At 36.4% G+C, this 18,003-nt stretch overlaps 1 protein-coding gene across 1 annotated transcript in view; it reads right to left on the reverse strand.

The window, feature by feature from the left end:
- Positions 1 to 317: 317 nt before the first annotated feature.
- Positions 318 to 18,003, reverse strand: part of rgl3a (ral guanine nucleotide dissociation stimulator-like 3a) — a 35,058-nt gene continuing 17,372 nt past the window's right edge. The window contains exons 4-18 of the mRNA XM_059334569.1: positions 15,655 to 15,699; positions 14,728 to 14,897; positions 13,543 to 13,703; positions 12,973 to 13,284; positions 12,439 to 12,542; positions 12,246 to 12,330; positions 10,856 to 10,909; positions 7,324 to 7,410; positions 6,863 to 6,895; positions 6,552 to 6,673; positions 6,338 to 6,433; positions 5,454 to 5,589; positions 4,542 to 4,796; positions 3,943 to 4,057; positions 318 to 2,106 (exon numbers count right to left, since the gene is read on the reverse strand). Of these exons, the coding sequence (XP_059190552.1) occupies positions 1,952 to 2,106; positions 3,943 to 4,057; positions 4,542 to 4,796; positions 5,454 to 5,589; positions 6,338 to 6,433; positions 6,552 to 6,673; positions 6,863 to 6,895; positions 7,324 to 7,410; positions 10,856 to 10,909; positions 12,246 to 12,330; positions 12,439 to 12,542; positions 12,973 to 13,284; positions 13,543 to 13,703; positions 14,728 to 14,897; positions 15,655 to 15,699 (1,930 nt within the window). The 3' untranslated portion in view covers positions 318 to 1,951. The remainder of the gene's footprint in view (positions 2,107 to 3,942; positions 4,058 to 4,541; positions 4,797 to 5,453; positions 5,590 to 6,337; positions 6,434 to 6,551; positions 6,674 to 6,862; positions 6,896 to 7,323; positions 7,411 to 10,855; positions 10,910 to 12,245; positions 12,331 to 12,438; positions 12,543 to 12,972; positions 13,285 to 13,542; positions 13,704 to 14,727; positions 14,898 to 15,654; positions 15,700 to 18,003) is intronic.

Genomic DNA, 18,003 nt, shown 5'->3' on the forward strand with positions numbered 1-18,003 from the left:
ATTACTTTTTTATACTCATTTGTTAAATTAGGAGCTTCAGAGGGGAAAAAAAGTACAAAAAAACTTTAGTGTAAATCCTTAATCCTATTAATAATAATAATAATAATAATAATAATAATAATAAAGGTTTGGTTCAGAGAATATCTTTAAGTATAGTTTTTTTTTCTGTATTCTCTTCCATCCTACATCAAACAGTTTAGATACCTAATCCTTATTATCTGTTTTATAGATTTCATTAATTGTGTCCTTTCATTTCTCAATGGACTCAGGACATTTCTAAATCATAAGCAATTCAATGTATAAAAACCCACAATTGATAAATAGTAAATTGTCTTTATTAGTGGACATATAATACTAATAACAAACAGCAAGTGCTTAGAATAAACTTTAAAAATAAAGAATCTTTTGAAATAAAATATTAGAACAAAGACACACAGGCTTGAATTGTAACTTGCATACAGTAACGCTGACAACTTCACTTATAATTCAAACATAATCAGACAGACAGACAGACAGACAATCCTTCATACTTTATATTGCAGCTGCCACACCTTTGTTCCACACTTCTCACCTGACTAAAAAAAAAAACCCACCGCAGCATTAAAGCTGCACCCAGAGATGCAGAATCCTGCCCAAAACTGAGAAACTTCACCAGTGTTTATGTATTTTTTGTTCATTTTAAACAGAGATGTGAATCAACTCTGAAATGTGACTTTAACCTTTAAACCAGTTACACTTTTAGCACTTACAGAAAGCTGCCTGAGAGTTTTGGGAAGGATTTTATATCACTGAGATGATCTTATATAGGTAAAAAAAAAAAAAAAAAAAAGAAAGAAAGAAAGAAAAATCACATACTGAGACACTTTTTCCACATACACGAACCAGTCTATGGATTCATCTCATTCACAGTCTCACATAGCACTCATTACCTCGAAACCTCTTATTGTTAGCAGGAAAACATACCAGAGATACTTCTATGTCTGTTATTCAGCTCTTCTTCAGACACTAGTGCCACAGTGCAGGAAAGATGACAGAGTGTGTGCACATGATGCTCACATACAGTAAAAGGTCAGCTTATGACGAAGCAACTTAAGTACACTTTATGTCTGAAAACAGAAGAGAATCCAGAACAAACAGAAACAAACAAATTGTCCTCATGCCACTTTTGCTCTAAAAGCTGAATACTGAAATGCATTGAATAATTTAAGTCGATAAAATTACATTAAAACATTTAAATCCTCAACTAGAAGACGACTGAATACTTCTGAATGCAGACTCTCTGCGGACGAATCTCAAAGTCAGGAGTCCAGACAGTGTTTCAAACACAATTTGTCTCATTGTTCGTCACTGTTCATTCATCAACCACCAGTGAGCCTCTCTGCTGAGTCACTGTGCTGTGCCTAGTTAAAAAAAATAAAGTCATCCGGCCACACAGGCTGAAGGAAAAGTCCCACGTCTGCTTTAAGAGTCCCAGACGACAAACTGAAGCCACGTTTTGAACTTCTGTTTTCCCAGACCAGCTGATCCTCATCCTGTTTGTGAAACCTGAAGCAGTGTTCACTTATGATGCGCAATAATCCACAAAGTAAAGTGTGTTTGTGCACAATAATACAAGTGTAATTGTCTTACAGGAAAAAGTATGAATTGTGGTTCATTTATCCAAATATGTTGCAAACAACATCCTGATTTCTTTCTCTGCTTCTTCTTGGTGTCTCACTTCTGTGGACATTTCCCTTATCTTGCATCACTTCTTTAACAGTCCAGAATAATTCCTGGTGGAACACATTTCCATCCTGATGAGAAAACTCCTCCTGCAGGTTATTTTTCAGTCGAGGCTGGGTCTGTTGCTTCAGAGCAGCTCCTGTGTTCTGTGTAGTGACGAGTTGATACAAACAGCTCCTCTTGTCCTCTACATGTCCTCCTAACAGTCCGCCAGATGAACAGATGCTCCTCACTTGCCGTGGCGGTTCTTGGGTTGAGCTCCAGGGCTGGAAGAGGAGCCCAGATGTCTCCCGTGGCTCCTCCAGCGCTGACGCAGCACAAAGTCATAGTTGGCGGAGGTGCACATGGCGTAAAACACGTTGGCTTTGTCGGGGATCTGGAGCTCTGAGGCAGAAAGAGGAATAAAGTGATGAAGTGCCTCAACTTATTTTCCACTAGCCTACTTTATCTCTGTGTTACATTTATTCCTCTGAATGAAACGGAGAGTTATAGTAAAAAGACACAAAATGACAAAAAAAGAAACAAAATGACTGAAAAAACACTAAATTACTTAAAAAAGACACAAAATGACAAAAAAATACACAGAATTACTAAAAAAAAAGACAGAATTATTAAAAAAAGACAAAAAATTACCCAAAAGACACAAAATGACAGAAAAAGACACAAAATGACAGAAAAAAACTAATTTAGCTGAAAAAGAAACAAAATGACCAAAAAAAAAGACGCAGAATTACCAAAAAAGATACAAAATTATTTGAAAAAGACACAAAATTAGTTGGCGGAGGTGCACATGACGTAAAACACGTTGGCTTTGTCGGGGATCTGGAGCTCTGAGGCAGAAAGAGGAATAAAGTGATGAAGTGCCTCAACTTATTTTCCACTAGCCTACTTTATCTCTGTGTTACATTTATTCCTCTGAATGATACGGAGAGTTATTTTCAGAAACTGCTGGCATTTTAAATCAATTTAGAGAGAATGGAAGAATAATTTACAGTTTATACGGCTTCTTGTTTTCTGGCTGATTTTGCATTAGAGTTTATTAAGATTAGATTTAACTTTATTGTCATTGCACAGAGTACAGGTACTTATACAATGAAAAGCAGTTTAGCATCTAACCAGAAGTGTAAAAAGGCAGTAAAGTACATATGTACAGTGATGTATGTAAATGTAACATAAATAAATACAATAAGGTTTGGGGTTTTGTTCTTTTGTTGTTGTTGTTTTTTGCAGCAGATAGCAGTAGGTAGTGCAAACAGTTTAAGGCAGGGGTCTCAAACTCAAATTACCTGGGGGCCGCTGGAGGCAGTATCAAAATGACCAAAAAATGACACAAAATTCAACAAAATGACTGAAAAAACACTAAATTAGTTAAAAAAAGACACAAAATGACAAAAAAGACACAAAATGACAAAAAATACACAGATTTACTAAAAAAAGACACAGAATTATTAAAAAAAGACAAAAAATGACCCAAAAGACACAAAATGACGGAAAAAGACACAAAATGACAGAAAAAAAACTAAATTAGCTAAAAAAGAAACAAAATGACCAGAAAAAACTCAATTAGCTAAAAAAGAAACAAAATGACCAAAAAAAAGACACAGAATGACCAAAAAAGACACAAAATTATTAAAAAAGACACATTTATTAAAAAAATGACACTAAATTACCAAAAAAAGACACAAAATTACCGAAAAAAGTAATTAAAGGGACCTTCCACGCACAACACGGTAAAGTGCCATTCATATAAAACTCACATTAAACTTTCATATCAAGGTGGGGGCCACAAAATATCATCACGAGGGCCGCAATTGGCCCGCGGGCCGCAAGTTTGAGACCCATGGTTTAAATAGTATAAATAAAGTGCAGTTAACTAAATACAGTTATAAACAGATCGATGCAGATGTTCAGTGGCTGGAGGCAGATGTTCACATGTATTAATGTATTTAAAAAGGCTTTTCTTGCTCTAAAATGGATTTCCTGTCTTTTTTGTTCATGTGTAACAGAGGCCCAAACTTTTACTGCGACTAGATTAAATATTGCTGTACATGTAGGCCTGAACACACAAAAAGTAATCTGAAGTTTCCAGTGTGATGCTGTATGACTGACAGCTTTAAACATTGTGTTACTGTTGCTCCTGCTTGTGCAAGTGTACAAAAAACCTGAAAGGAGGTCTTAATCCTGTTGTGAGCAGGTTTTATTGGCACAGAGGATATTCACCTTTTCCATTGTTGAGCATCTGGCAGAGGTTGAAGTTACAGCAGCTGACCTCCTCCATGTGGTGTTTCTCCAGAGCTCTCTGGATCACCTGAGGCGTGTGGTCCTGACTGGTCAGCTGCAGAGGAAACAGAGCGCCACACGTCAAAACACAAACACAACTCTGATTCAAATCTGCAGCAAATCTGCAGCAAAAAAGTTGCAGATTTACAAGAAAAAAGTTGGAAATAAGCAACTTTTTTCCTCACAGATTCACCACTTTAAATCTCATAAATCTAGACATTTTTTTCTCGTAGATTTGCCACTTTAATCTCGTAAACTTTTTTCTCAAAATATTATTTTCGTATGTTTTTTTTTTTACACATTCTGGCAGTATGTAATATCTTCCAATATTCTCTAGGGTTGAAATTTGCAATTTGCAAGTATTTCAATAAGTGCCCTATTAAGGGTTAGTAAAATGAAAAAATGAATGAAATAAATACTGAAGCAATACCACAAGTCCTTCCTCTTCTGCTTTCTACTTGCACTTTCCTCAGAAAGTCTGTCAACCTGAAACAAGCTGCCTGACCTCAGAAACAGAGATAACTCCACCGTGTTCTCACCAGGATGCTCTTATAGACGTTCCCGTTGCTGACCGACTCCACGCTGACCCTGATGATACACGAGTCCGCCACCTGCTTGTTGTAGACGGGCAGCGCGGCCTGAGGAGACGAGGAGGACTCGGGGCTCAGCACCAGAGAAGAAGAGCTGAGGTCAGGATGGGAGGAGCTGCAGGAGGAGCTGGACAGACTGGGAGAGGAGGAGGAGGACATGGAGGAGAAATCCTCGGCAACATTGTGGAGGGAGCCTGAGAGGGACTGAGGAGAAAATATTACATTATAATTTATAAACAATTACCCCTAAGTTATTGATTGATTGATTGATTGATCTCCCTTTCTTTCAACATGTTAAAAAAAATCCAAAATATTTATAGTAATAATAAAAAAACCCCAATTATAATAAAATATACAAATCAAGAATATCAATACTTAATAATATAATATAATATATAATAATAATTTTGTCAAATTAAAATATCAAATATTATTAAATATTTATTATATTTTAATTATTTATTATATTTTTTGTATATTTATTATTTTAATACTTCTTATATTATTATTATTATTATTATTATTTAAAAATACCAATCAATTGCTTCGTTTACAATGTCACAAAATAGTGAAAAATGTCCATCCCAATATGAAAAAAAACAAGGTGGTGTCTTTAAATGCCTTTGTTGTCATTTAAAACCCAAAGTTATTGGTAATATGATATAAAATGTACAGTCTGTAAATCCCTTTGAGGAAAATCTTTGATTTGTTATTTTGGGCTATATAAATATATATAAAAAGCCTGACAGCAGATTTTTCTGCCATTTTGACATTAAAAATTATTAGTATTAAACTGATAAACAACAGTTGGCGATTATTTTTCTGTCTCTACTGTGACACCAGCAGAGAGAGGGAGCTCACCTTGAGTTTGAGTCTGAGGGGGGACGGCTGCGGGGCCGACAGGTCCTCCATGTCGGAGCTGCTGGAGCCAGAAGACGACACACTGATCTGGTCAGCGTGAGTCTTCCTCAGGGAGCTGTCGCTGGAGGTTCGCAACCTGAGCAAACAAACACTGTTTAGTTCTGTACTTTCTCCCTAATTAGCAACTAAAATCCATTTTAAATAACAAATAAAATCGTGTGCATACACACTACAGGCCAAAAGTTTGGAAGCAAGATCAAATTTGTACAAAAAAAGATAATAGTTTAATTGTTATACTTTAACAAAATAAACATGATTATTATAAATATAGTCACTTATTAGAACACATTTTTACTCTAATTATCAGGTCTTTGGGTTTTTATTGCTTAGACTTTGTGTATCCTTCTTTCCTTAATGTATAAATCTGGACTCTTGTTTCTTTTGTCAGAGATATGAACACTGTTGAAAGAGCTAAAGTGAAAAATGCAAACTGTGTTTTTTACTTTAACACTGAAGTTGTGACTCTTCCGAATCTTCTCAACCATAAAACTTATTTTCTTTTGTTAACATTTATTGAGCAATGGTCTGCTAACATTCATGTATACCTATGGGTAAATTGAGGAAAATGGTTCAATTCACTGAAAGTAAAGTATGATCATGTAGTAAACACATCCAAAGAATCCAAAGAATCCATACTGGTATTTAAGAAAGCCATTGTGAACAGAAAATTTTAAGTTGCTTCCAAACTTTTGTCCTGTAGTGCATCTCTGACTGTACATGTGTATTCGGATGCAAATATAAATTATCAACATTCTACAATTAATATGCTAAATCCAGTCTTTTGTGTGAGACACAACAGGAAGACAGCAGTTTTCCAGACTTACGAGGCGAGTTTCTTAGTGAGCAGACGACTGCTCCACGTGTTGGGAGACGCGGGACACGGGTCGACTGGAGGCTCCAGCTCACGGGACAGCTCGTAGCTTCAGGGGACAAAAAAAAAAAAAAAAAAAAGAAATTATGCAAAAGCTTTTGCAGAAAGCATCCAATCAAGCTGATTGTCATTATTGCGTGTTAGAGTGATGTTAATGTGAGTCTCACCTCTCCTGGTCAGTGAGCAGCGTATGAGCCTGCAGCCAGGCGGAGATATGAGGGTTTACTGGGAGGCTGTAGTGGGAGCAGGACGCCTGCAGCTGCCGAATCTGAGACAGAATCTCAAACTCCTACAAGAGAAAGAGGAAGCTAATTTAATTCATTAAACTGAAATAATATCTAATCCAATCCACTTTATTTATATAGCACAGAAATAGGTGAAATGTGCTGATACTTTCTTGTGCCAGTTAAAAAGACTAATATGTCAGTGCTGTTTCATTAGTAATTCATGTGAGACACCACTAGGGGGCGACACCTACCCGTCTGCGCTTCTCGAAGTTGATGAGTCCACCCTGTGACGAAGGAAAAAGACAGTTTTACAAATACAGCATCATAAAAAGAATCATACCTGTAGATCTGAGGTCAGCTCCTTTAAATCAGGACTAAAAACACTATTGTTTACTGCAGCGTACTCTTAACTTTAACACTTATCTGCTCTACTCTACTGCCCTTACTTTTTAACTACGCAATGCTTGACTTGTGCTTTTTATTATTTTATCTCTTTTCTTATCCTGCTGTATCTTATTTTATCTTATTTATATTTTTATTTCTATTTCCCTGTTTTAATTGACTGTTTTTACTGTTTTCAATTGTGTCTTGCTGTTTTAATGTGTATGTAAAGCACTTTGAATTACCTTGTGTTGAATTGTGCTATACAAATAAACTTGCCTTGCCATAAAATACAGGAAAACAACAGGTGTGTGTGTGTGTGTGTCCTCACCTCCACAGTGTCTGTTAGTGCTGTATCCAACATGGTGAGAACAGTCAGGTAGGTGCCGAGGTACGGCACGACGCCGCTGCTGAAGGTCTAAGTACACAAATCAAGACACGTTTACATTTTATTTACATAAATGCTGGAAGAAATACTCTACTAATACCACAGTGTAAAAGTACTCAATTAAATATACTGAATTACTCTTCACCACTGCATTTTGTTCATCATTTAGGCATCAACTGACCAAACAATGAATCTCATTACTAATTTCTTTCAAATAAATGTTTTATGTTTGCAAAAAGCTGAAAATATTTAATCAGAGTGGATTATTCCTACATGTTGCTCTTTTATTTATTTACTATTATTTATTAATCTATTTTTATACATATATATTTTATCATGCTCTACTTTTTAATTATTTAAAAAAAAATATTTTCATGTTTATTTTTACTTTTTATTGTTATTATTTACTTTTGTTTTTTATTTTATTTTACCTAATTAATTTCTAACATTGAGATGGAGCTTCCTCAGTTTGTGCTGTTTTTAATAGAATGGGTGGGATGGAGGGTGTTTACTTGTTTCTATGTTTTATTATTATTAATAATATTATTATTTTCCTTTTTTATGTGAAGCACTTTGTGTTACATTTATCTTGTATGAAAATTGCTATAATACAAATAAAGTCTGATTGATGGATTGTTTGTTTGTTTCTGCTTCAGTTAATGTTTTTTTTTCCAGCATGACATACATAGTGATTTCAATCAATCAAACACGACCATAATGAGTGAAAAAACGCGACCGTCCCTATCCAAACAGAGTGAATATGGGGCTATAAAACGTTTTACACCCACACTAAGCAAACTGCTAAACTGTGAGAAACGCTGCAGCTACATCAGCTTTTACAGCCCTCACCTACGTTAGGAGGAAAACTAACAGTCGTCTGAGCTGAAATCTATTTCCATCGGATAAACAGATCAGAGAAGAAGGAGGAACTGGGCTCTATTTTAGCAAAATACACCAGCTTGAAAACATGTGACTTTTAGGGAAGTAGGATTGATGATCCTGGCAGAGAAAACACATCTCTGCATTTTATTTTTAAGCGGCTGGTACAGCTGACACATTATTTTTATTTTGGTGATCAGAAATGAAACTGATGGAGAGTGGAAGGATATTTGGACACATGCTAAATCAATTTCAGTCTGCAATCGTACCAAAGCAATACAGTTAAAGATTATACACAGAATGCACAGATCCCCCAACCGCAGGCATCAAATCAATCCTACTCTCTCACCCATTGGCCTTAAATGCAAGATAGAAATTGGTACTCTAACTCAGCTATTCTCAACCTTGGGGTCGGGACCCCAATTGGGGTCGCGAGATGATTTCTGGGGGTCGCCAAATCATTTTGGAAGTCAGCTCTGTCTCCACTGTGTTAAAGTGTTCATGTGTTCTTGTCTTTTTTTGGTCATTTTGTGGGTTTTTTTGTTTGTTTTTTTGTGTCTTTGTGTCTTTTTTGGTCATTCTGTGTCTTTTTTTGATAATTTTTTTGTCATTTTGTGTCTTTTTTGGTCATTTTGTTTCATTTTTTTGTCATTTTGTGTCTTTTCTGGTCATTTTGTGTCTTTTTTGGTCATTTTGTTTAATTTTTTGGTCATTTTGTGTCTTTTCTGGTCATTTTGTGTTGTTTTTTTTGGTCATTTTGTGTCTTTTTTTGTCATTTTGTGTCTTTTTTTGGTCATTTTGTTTCTTTTTTGGGTGATCTGAACTGTGCGTGTGAGATTCTGTTCAGTGAGCGGGGGCCGCGGACAACATGCATGTTAAATTGGGGGTCGCGACTCAAAAAGGTTGAGAACTACTGCTCTAACTCATTGTTTTTGGTCATGTTCAAAACTGCAAATGTACTGGTTTACTGTATTATCTGAAATAGAGAAGATATTGGGCTTAGAACTTGAGATGGACCCTGCGTCTCTCATACTGGGCCTCCCAAGCCGACGGTTAACATCCAAACATAATAACAGGTTGTATTGTATTCTTACCTATGCAGCGAGGAAGAATATTTTATTGCAGTGGATTAATGAAAAAGTACCAACTGTTAAAAGCTGGCAAAGAGTGCTATTTGATCTAGTGCAATTAGAGAACCTTATATGTATATTGCATTCAAAAACAGACCAATTCTATAAAGTGTGGGAACCAAGGTTATTATAGTTAATGAAAACTAAAGAAATAACGAAAACTAGAATTGAAAAAACATTTTCGTTAACTGAAATAAAAATAAAAACTAGAGTTTATAAAAAACGATAACTAACTAAAACTAAAAATGTTGTGGTTACAAAACTAACTAAAAATAACTAAAATTATAGTGAAAATGTCCTTAGTTTCCGTTTTTGTCAACTTTTTAAATTCATAATTAAGTGTATTTATTTGAACATGCAACACATGGTAAATATGTTTACTGAGACTGGGATGTCTACACTAGAACCAAAATTCAAAACACCCAGAACTGTAAGAGTTAATAACCTTATTGGGGCTGAGATGATAAACCAAAGGAAATAAAAGAAACATTTATTATGACCTCTTTGAATCACGCACCCAACAAATACCCCATTACAAAAAAACTAAAACTAACACTAAAACTAATAAAAACTAAACTAAAACTAAGCATTTTCAAAAACTAAAAACTAAAACTAAAACTAGAAAACTCACTCTAAAAACTAACTAAAACTAACTGAATTTGAAAACAAAAATTCACAACAAAACTAAAACTAAAACTAATGAAAAATCCAAAACTATTATAACCTTGGTGGGAACCCTATTTGAATTATGTAGAACCTGATGTCTCTAATATCATGCTGCAGGGATTTTCTTAACTGCTCATACTACACATTATTACTGTAACCCCAAGTATTATTGATACGGATCTGAGCTGATGTTTTTGTTTGTTTTTTGTTTATTTGTTTTGCTTTTTATTTCTGTGAACCATATTACGTAACCATCCTTTACTTGTGAAAGCGAAAAATTAATAAAAATATTGTTAAAAAAAGAAAAAAAGAAATGAAACTGATGTACAAGATTAAAAAAAGTTATTCCTCAAAATGACATAATGAGTATTTTCTTACAGTTTGTCTGGACACTGAGCTGATGTTTTTGTTTGTTTTTTGTTTATTTGTTTTGCTTTTTATTTCTGTGAACCATATTATGTAACCATCCTTTACTTGTGAAAGTGAAAAATTAATAAAAATATTGTTAAAAAAAGAAAAAAAGAAATGAAACTGATGTACAAGATAAAAAAAGTTATTCCTCAAAACGACATAATGAGTATTTTCTTACAGTTTGTCTGGACACTGAGCTGATGTTTTTGTTTGTTTTTTGTTTATTTGTTTTGCTTTTTATTTCTGTGAACCATATTATGTAACCATCCTTTACTTGTGAAAGTGAAAAATTAAAAAAATATTGTTAAAAAAAGAAAAAAAGAAATGAAACTGATGTACAAGATTAAAAAAAGTTATTCCTCAAAACGACATAATGAGTATTTTCTTACAGTTTGTCTGGACACTGAGCTGGGGGTGGCGCTGCCATCTGGGTGAGTCCCATCCTGCAGAAAACAGAAAACACTTCGTCAACTTGGATCCTTCGGGGTGTCAGAGTGAGCGTGCTGGGTGTGAGATGACAACAAAGCGCATACGTTATATAATTTTCCTGCCGACAGGGTGGTGTTAGGTGTGGGAGCGTGTCTCTGCAGTTAGCACTGGTTATTGCACAACTAGCCGCTTTTATTTGTAGTTTTATCTGTGTTGGCTGCAAACAATGGCCTTTTCATTAATCTATAGAAACTGGGCTGCTGATAACATCAATAAATACACATTCATATCTTTTGTTTTCCACGGGGAACAAAGGACACAGAGTGGCAGGTGAACTGGAGGCTGAACATTCAGTTTAGTGATTTGAGAAAGACACGCGATTAGATATATTATATGAATAGGTCGACTACTAACCAAACATTAGAGGCTATTTGTAATTAAATCAATTAAATATACTGAATTACTCTTCACCACTGCATTTTGTTCATCATTAAGGCACCAATTGACCAAAAAAATAAATCTCATTACTAATTTCTTGCAAATAAATGTTATATGTTTGCAAAAAGCTGAAAATATTTAATCAGAGAGGATTATTCCTCCATGTTGCTCTAATAGAAAAAAAGGCAAAGCTAGCCTGTTTGGCTTGAAGTAAGAAAAGAGTAAGACATTTGAACAAAAGACATAAATCTTTAAAAAAAAAAAAATGTTTAATTCTGCTCATGCATCTTCGTGTTACAACATCTTCTCTTTTATTTGTTTATTTATTTATTTGCTATTATTTATAAGTCTATTTTTATACATATATTTTATCATGCTCTACTTTTTAATTTAAAAAAATATATATTTTCATGTTTATTTTTACTTTTTGTTATTATTTACTTTTGTTTTTTATTTTATTTTATCTAATTCATTTCTAACGTTGAGATGGAGCTTCCTCAGTTTGTGCTGTTTTTAATAGGATGGGTGGGATAATAATAATAATAATAATAATAATTATTATTATTATTATTAGACCATTAATAGGTCGACTAATAACCAAACATTAGAGGCTATTTGTAGACAATAAGTGTGTTAAACTTTTCCTAAAATACAAGTGCTGCAATTCACAATTATTTTCATGTTTATTCTGTAAATTAATTATCAAATAATAAATAAATCTTCAATATTTTTTGTAGACTTATCTTTTATACACAGGTACATGAATCTGCATGTATGAGTGAATATTGATCTCTTTTAAATCTCTTCTTAAAATATACTTTTATCGGATAGCCTTTCCTGATTTTTTCCTGAACTTTTCCTTCCTTTTAACAGTCTTTTAATTGCACAGAAAAATGTCAAAAAAATAGTTACCTCCACCAGGATCTCTCTGCTGGTCAGCACACAGTTCTCATCAGGGAAAGTCTCACACAGGTGGTCAAAGGAGGCCGTGCTCTCCCTGAAACCAAACAACTCTTTAAGTTAACTGTTTTGTAACTTTTTTGTAACTTGAAAAAAAATGACATAGGCGATTATTTTAACAGCGTGACCATAATAGTTGACTGACCTGCTGACAGCAGCCCAGGTCTTCTTGAGGCGGTACACAGCGTTGGACTGCAGCGCTGAAAGGATCGCCCTCAACGAGGAGAAATTCTTCAGCTGTCGGCACTCCTGCACAGAGGAAAAAAACAAGAAAATACAGTTTTGTTGAGCTAAAGTTCTGTTCATTTATGTCACTTGATGATAAATTAAATGTCTTCCGACCCTGACCTGTGGAAAAATAGTATTAGATTCTTGATATTTAAACAATAAACATTTACACAACATTTAATTAAATCATGTCTCATAGACAAATGGGCAGACAGGCCAACTGCAGGGGATTAACATGTGTATTGCATGGCAAGTACCTGAACTGTTTCCCAATTTCAAATTTTCTCTCACTACTTTGCAATGTCTGGTTCCTGTATGTTAATCACATTAAGACGCAACTTCACCTGTAACTTCCTCCTGTTCTCTGATCATGTAAGACTGAAACTTTGTATATAAGGAAGAAAAGTATTTTATACACTCAATATTTTGTGAAGAAACTGCATTTACAGACCTGAGCGATGGAGATCCACCTCTCGATGATGCGTGCCCTGTGGGCGGGGCTGGTGTGGGAGGAGCGGGGGGAGCTGGGAGCGGTGGAGGGGTACAGGAAGTTAGAGGAGGAGCTGGGTGAGGAGATGGGAGAGGAGGTGGGAGGGCTGGGAGAGGACGGGCAGAGGAGGGAGGTGATGACACGGTTGGTGACGGCGTTGAACTGGGAGATGGTGGCGCGGACGCTGGGCGCCAGGTTTCGATTTTCCTTCTTGTCGCGCTGGGACCAGACGCAGCCCAAACAGTGGAAGGGCTCCACTCTGACAAACAGCTCCTGAAGGAGGACACAGTGGGAGTTAGGGCTGGGACACATATTGATATATTTATAAATGTGATGTGGAATTAGACCACATCTGGGCATCAGGCAGCCCGGGGGTTACCCTGAAATCAGAAATCAATACAACCACAGTGCTTTTATTTTGAAGGCGAATTACGTATGTGCATGCATGCATAAGCACCTGCACAGATTTATCTTGTTAAAAACACTTTGATGTGATAAATGAGCTTTGACGTGTTTATTAATGAAACCTACGGCGTCTAGTCGGGTGAGCTGCTCCGCCACTTCTCTCACGGGGAAGTCCATAAACTTGGATCTGTCCTCCTCCTTGGTGGACGTCTCTCCTCCGTCCTCCTGCTCTCGGTGCTCCAGCTGAGATGATTCACTGTCCTGCTCTGACGCAGACCGGCTGCAATCTGTCAAACACACAAATCATAAATGACAATCAAACAGGATAACAGCATACAGGATTTTAGATTATTTACAGTTCACGCCTCCTGTTCTTCTGTACCTTGTTCCTAGCCTGGGTATACCCAGACTGCCTTGCGCACTTGAATTTCATTTCGAACCTCCAGGCAGTCTGGCAACCAGAGAGGTTTCTTAGCCCTGTTTTAGGGATCCAATCACAGAACAGAGGGAGGGACGGCAAGACGATGACGCGTACTACTCGGCAGACGGAAGGTTGTAGTTTTGTAGTTTTCTTACGGATCCAACATGGCTGCAGCAGACGCGAAACTCACTTTAGCTGTAGATGGTGTTTTAAATAGTTTAGAGTGAAAGTTGATTTTAAAAGAATAACAAAGTTTGACTTTACACTCCTGTTTCACCACGAAAAAGGATGTTTTAGCCTTGCTACCAACAGGATTTGGGAAAAGTCTAATCTACTAATCTACCAACTAGCGCCGCTACTAGCCCCGCTACTAGTCCTGCTACGAGCCCCGCTACTAGCGCCGCTACTAGCGCCGCTACTAGCCCCGCTACTAGCCCCGCTACTAGAGCCGCTAATAGCCCCGCTACTAGCCCCGCTACCGTAACGCCGGTGATCTGGCTACGAGCCGGGGGACAGCGGAACCGGCAGAGACCCGCAGCAGCTTGTTTATTGCCCATAAAATCAGTGGATGTGTGTGGCTGAATGACATGAGGGGGAATAAAGCGTGAAAATAAATAATCTTGCAGAAAGCGAGAACTGGAGAAGCAAAGCAGCAAGCAACACTCTCTCACAGACCTCACACAACAAACATCCATTTCTGTCGCTCTACTACGTCATCTGGTATAACTGATCTGATTGGCTAAGAGCTACCTACAGACGCTTTTGATAGACATTCTAAGCGCCCAATAAACGGCTCCGGAGGATCGTAAACCACACCTCCTCTACGGAGAAATGAATGGTTTCTTTCCAGACTAATCTCCTTTGTGATTAGTCTGGTGTTAGCAGGCTACCTTGTTCCTGCAGCCTCTTGAGGACGCTCTCTGCGAGCGGAGCCAAGCGTCTGAAGCAGAGGCGATGCCGCAAGTGGGCGCACAACAGCCGCAGGGCCTGGTACTGAGGGGGCTCGTGGAAGTCTTCACTGTATTCCTCCAGCCAGAGCCGGATCACCGGGGGCAACGGACTGAGGGGAGGATCAGACATTAAGAAATGTTAATTATCATATTATTCCACTCGTACAACCTCAGTTGAATATACAGTCATGGGAAAAAATGATAAGACCACCCTTGTTTTCTTCATTTTCTTGTTCATTTTCATGCCTGGTACAACTAAAGGTACACTTGTTTGGACAAATATAATGATAACAACAAAAATAGGTCATAAGAGTTTAATTTAGGACCTGACATCTAGACATTTTCCATGATTTTCTTGATAATAACCAAAATAATGATCAAGAAAACCATGGAAAATGTCTAATATCAACTCTTAAATTAAACAATTATGAGCTATTTTTTATTAATTTTAAATCAATTTTTGACTGGATTTTTATTGCTATCATTGCCATTAGAAAACATTACTAATAATAATAATTTATTATTATTATTATTATTACTATTATTATTATTATTATTATTATATGTATTTATTTAATGGTGTCTGTTATAATCTGGGAGAGGCATGAATATTTTTTTAAATATATAAAATCAATAATTATATGTTCACAAAATAAGTGTTCATAGTAAAGTCAGTCTGATTTTGTGTGTTCAGGTTTATTCCACATTGAGATTGAGACTTGAACTACACTGGCATCATTTCTGGCAGATAAACAAACAATAATCATTGTTCATTTGTGGATTTTACTCCATAACACCAAACCCTATTTGGACTGATGGAAAATCCAAACTAATCTTTTCTAATGGAGGAGTGGTGAGCACACTCACCTGCGTGGGCAGACGGTGTTATCCATGTTGGCGATTGAGTCATCTCTGTGGACAAATACACACACAGTTATCAGCTGAGAACTACATGTCAATGACGACCATCACATGAAGGGTCGCCATGGTGACAGAGAACCTCCTGTAAACAACACATGTCCTCGAACGCTTCATCCTGTGGATATGTCCGACAACACTCTGCCTCCCTGCAGGGACACTGTGGCCTTACAGAGCCAACAGACAAATGTCTCCCTCAGGGATCAATTATGGCTAAAATAAATAAATATATACAGTTTATTGTAAGTGAAGCATATTGTACGGAGGCCCTGAGAGCTCACAGCGCTGCAACTTAAGAAAACACATGCAAATACACAAAACACAAGCAAATTGAGAAAACATCTTCATCAATTTGACAACATGAGCGCAGCATTAAAAAAACGCGCTGCAAAGACCACAACACAACAGAAGTGTTTCCAGAGGACACTTAAAAGTGATGCACACGTCTGAACACACTTGATATTTTCATGTTATTTCAAGTTAATGATAATTTCACATTATAACGTTATGACCTGAAAATATCACATTAGTTAATGATAGTGATATTTTCATGTTATAACGTGATATATATCGTTAGCCCGCTAGCGTTAGCCTGCTAGCCCGTATGAATTACATTGCAGTTAAATAAATGAATGATACATGTTTTAGTTGGTCTCTCTCAACGGCACCCAGTTGGTTTTGGTCTTGCTAGCCCACTAACGCTAGCATGCTATCAATCGGTGGCTATGTTAGCATGCTATCAATCGGTGGCTAATGTTAGCATGCTATCGATTGCCGGCTAAACGTGTGCATCACTTTAAAGTGTCCTCTGGAAACACTTCTGTTGTGTTGTGGTCTATTTGCAGAGCTTTTCTTATTGTGTTGTGGTCTTTGCAGCACCTTTTCTAAATGCTGCTCTTGTGTTGTGTTGATTGATAAAGATGTTTTCTCAATTAGCTTGTGTTTCGTGTATTTGCATGTGTTTTCTTAAGTTGCGGCTGCTGTGATCTCTCAGGGCCACCGTAGATATTGTCTTGCTGTGACATTTGGAAGAACATGGGCAATGTTTTCTATAACAGGGTCAATCTCTTTCCTGCACCAAATATGACAAAAAAGAGCAAATAAAAGATTGTGAAAGCTGTGTTGAATAAAGATAAATATATTGTAATCTATACAATAACTATCAAGTTTCAGAACAGCAACAAAATGTCACATCCTGTATAAAACCTTTCTAAAGTAGAGGAGGGAAACACTTCCCTTGCTGTTCTGAGGCTGACCTCACACAGAGGAAACCTGTTGCCACCAGCAGCACAGATATGAGGGCGACTGTTTGACAAATAATATATCACCTGAACAACACTAATGACCACAGTTTATCACAGGCAGCCATTTACAGCACAATCAGCAAAGGAGAGAGACAAAAGACCTGGCAAGTTCTGTGAACCGGATCTAAGCCCCGTTTTAGCTGCTCAATTATGTATATTAAATCAGATTTATATTAAATCAGATTATGGAGAAAACTTCTTTGAGAAATCTGTTTATTCCTACAAGTATTAACCACCAAAGAGGCTTTCTGTTGCATTCCTCACTCACTCACAGTGCAAAAACCAACTGACAAAAAATAAGAAATAAAGAACTAACATTAAGCAAATACAGTAAAATTATCTGCCAGTGCAGTAAGTAAATTTTTCTTTGTAAGAATTCTTTAAATAAGTAAAAAATATCTAGTTACTGGAAAAACCAATGATGTCTTGAAATAAATCCAAATATATTTATTTTGAGCAATTGTGGCTTGAATAGCCCAACTTTAGTAACATTAAAATAAGCCAGCAATACTTGAAACGCACTTTTTGGTGGTAGTAAATGCTTTTGAAATAGCATTCAAACTACATGCAACTAAAACTTTCAACTGGAACCAATATCTTAGGTAACAGCTCACCATATTCAACAGCTGAATAGCTTGAAAAGCATTAAAAAGCTCACAATGTCAATCCTAAAAAGAAGTCTTTAAACAATAAGATAATCAAATAAGCACATAATAATGATACTAATAACTAAATAAGCACATAAAGCTATGGTCAGTAGGTAAATTCTACTTAAAACAATATAATTAAGATACTATTGCTGGATATAAGAAGAAAATACTTGGTAAACTTAATGTTTTTGCAGTGCAGTCAGAATAAATGTCAGTTTCAGTTGAGAGAGGTTCAGCTAGGCGAAGAAGCCGCTCCGCTAGGTGTGGAGGGTGTAGCCCTGACTTCGCTGGAATGGAATAAATCTCCTGACAGCTTTGTTTAGTTCATGACGATAAGAGCTGTC

Source organism: Centropristis striata, chromosome 1 (genome assembly GCF_030273125.1).
Source record: "Centropristis striata isolate RG_2023a ecotype Rhode Island chromosome 1, C.striata_1.0, whole genome shotgun sequence".
NCBI lineage: Eukaryota > Metazoa > Chordata > Actinopteri > Perciformes > Serranidae > Centropristis > Centropristis striata.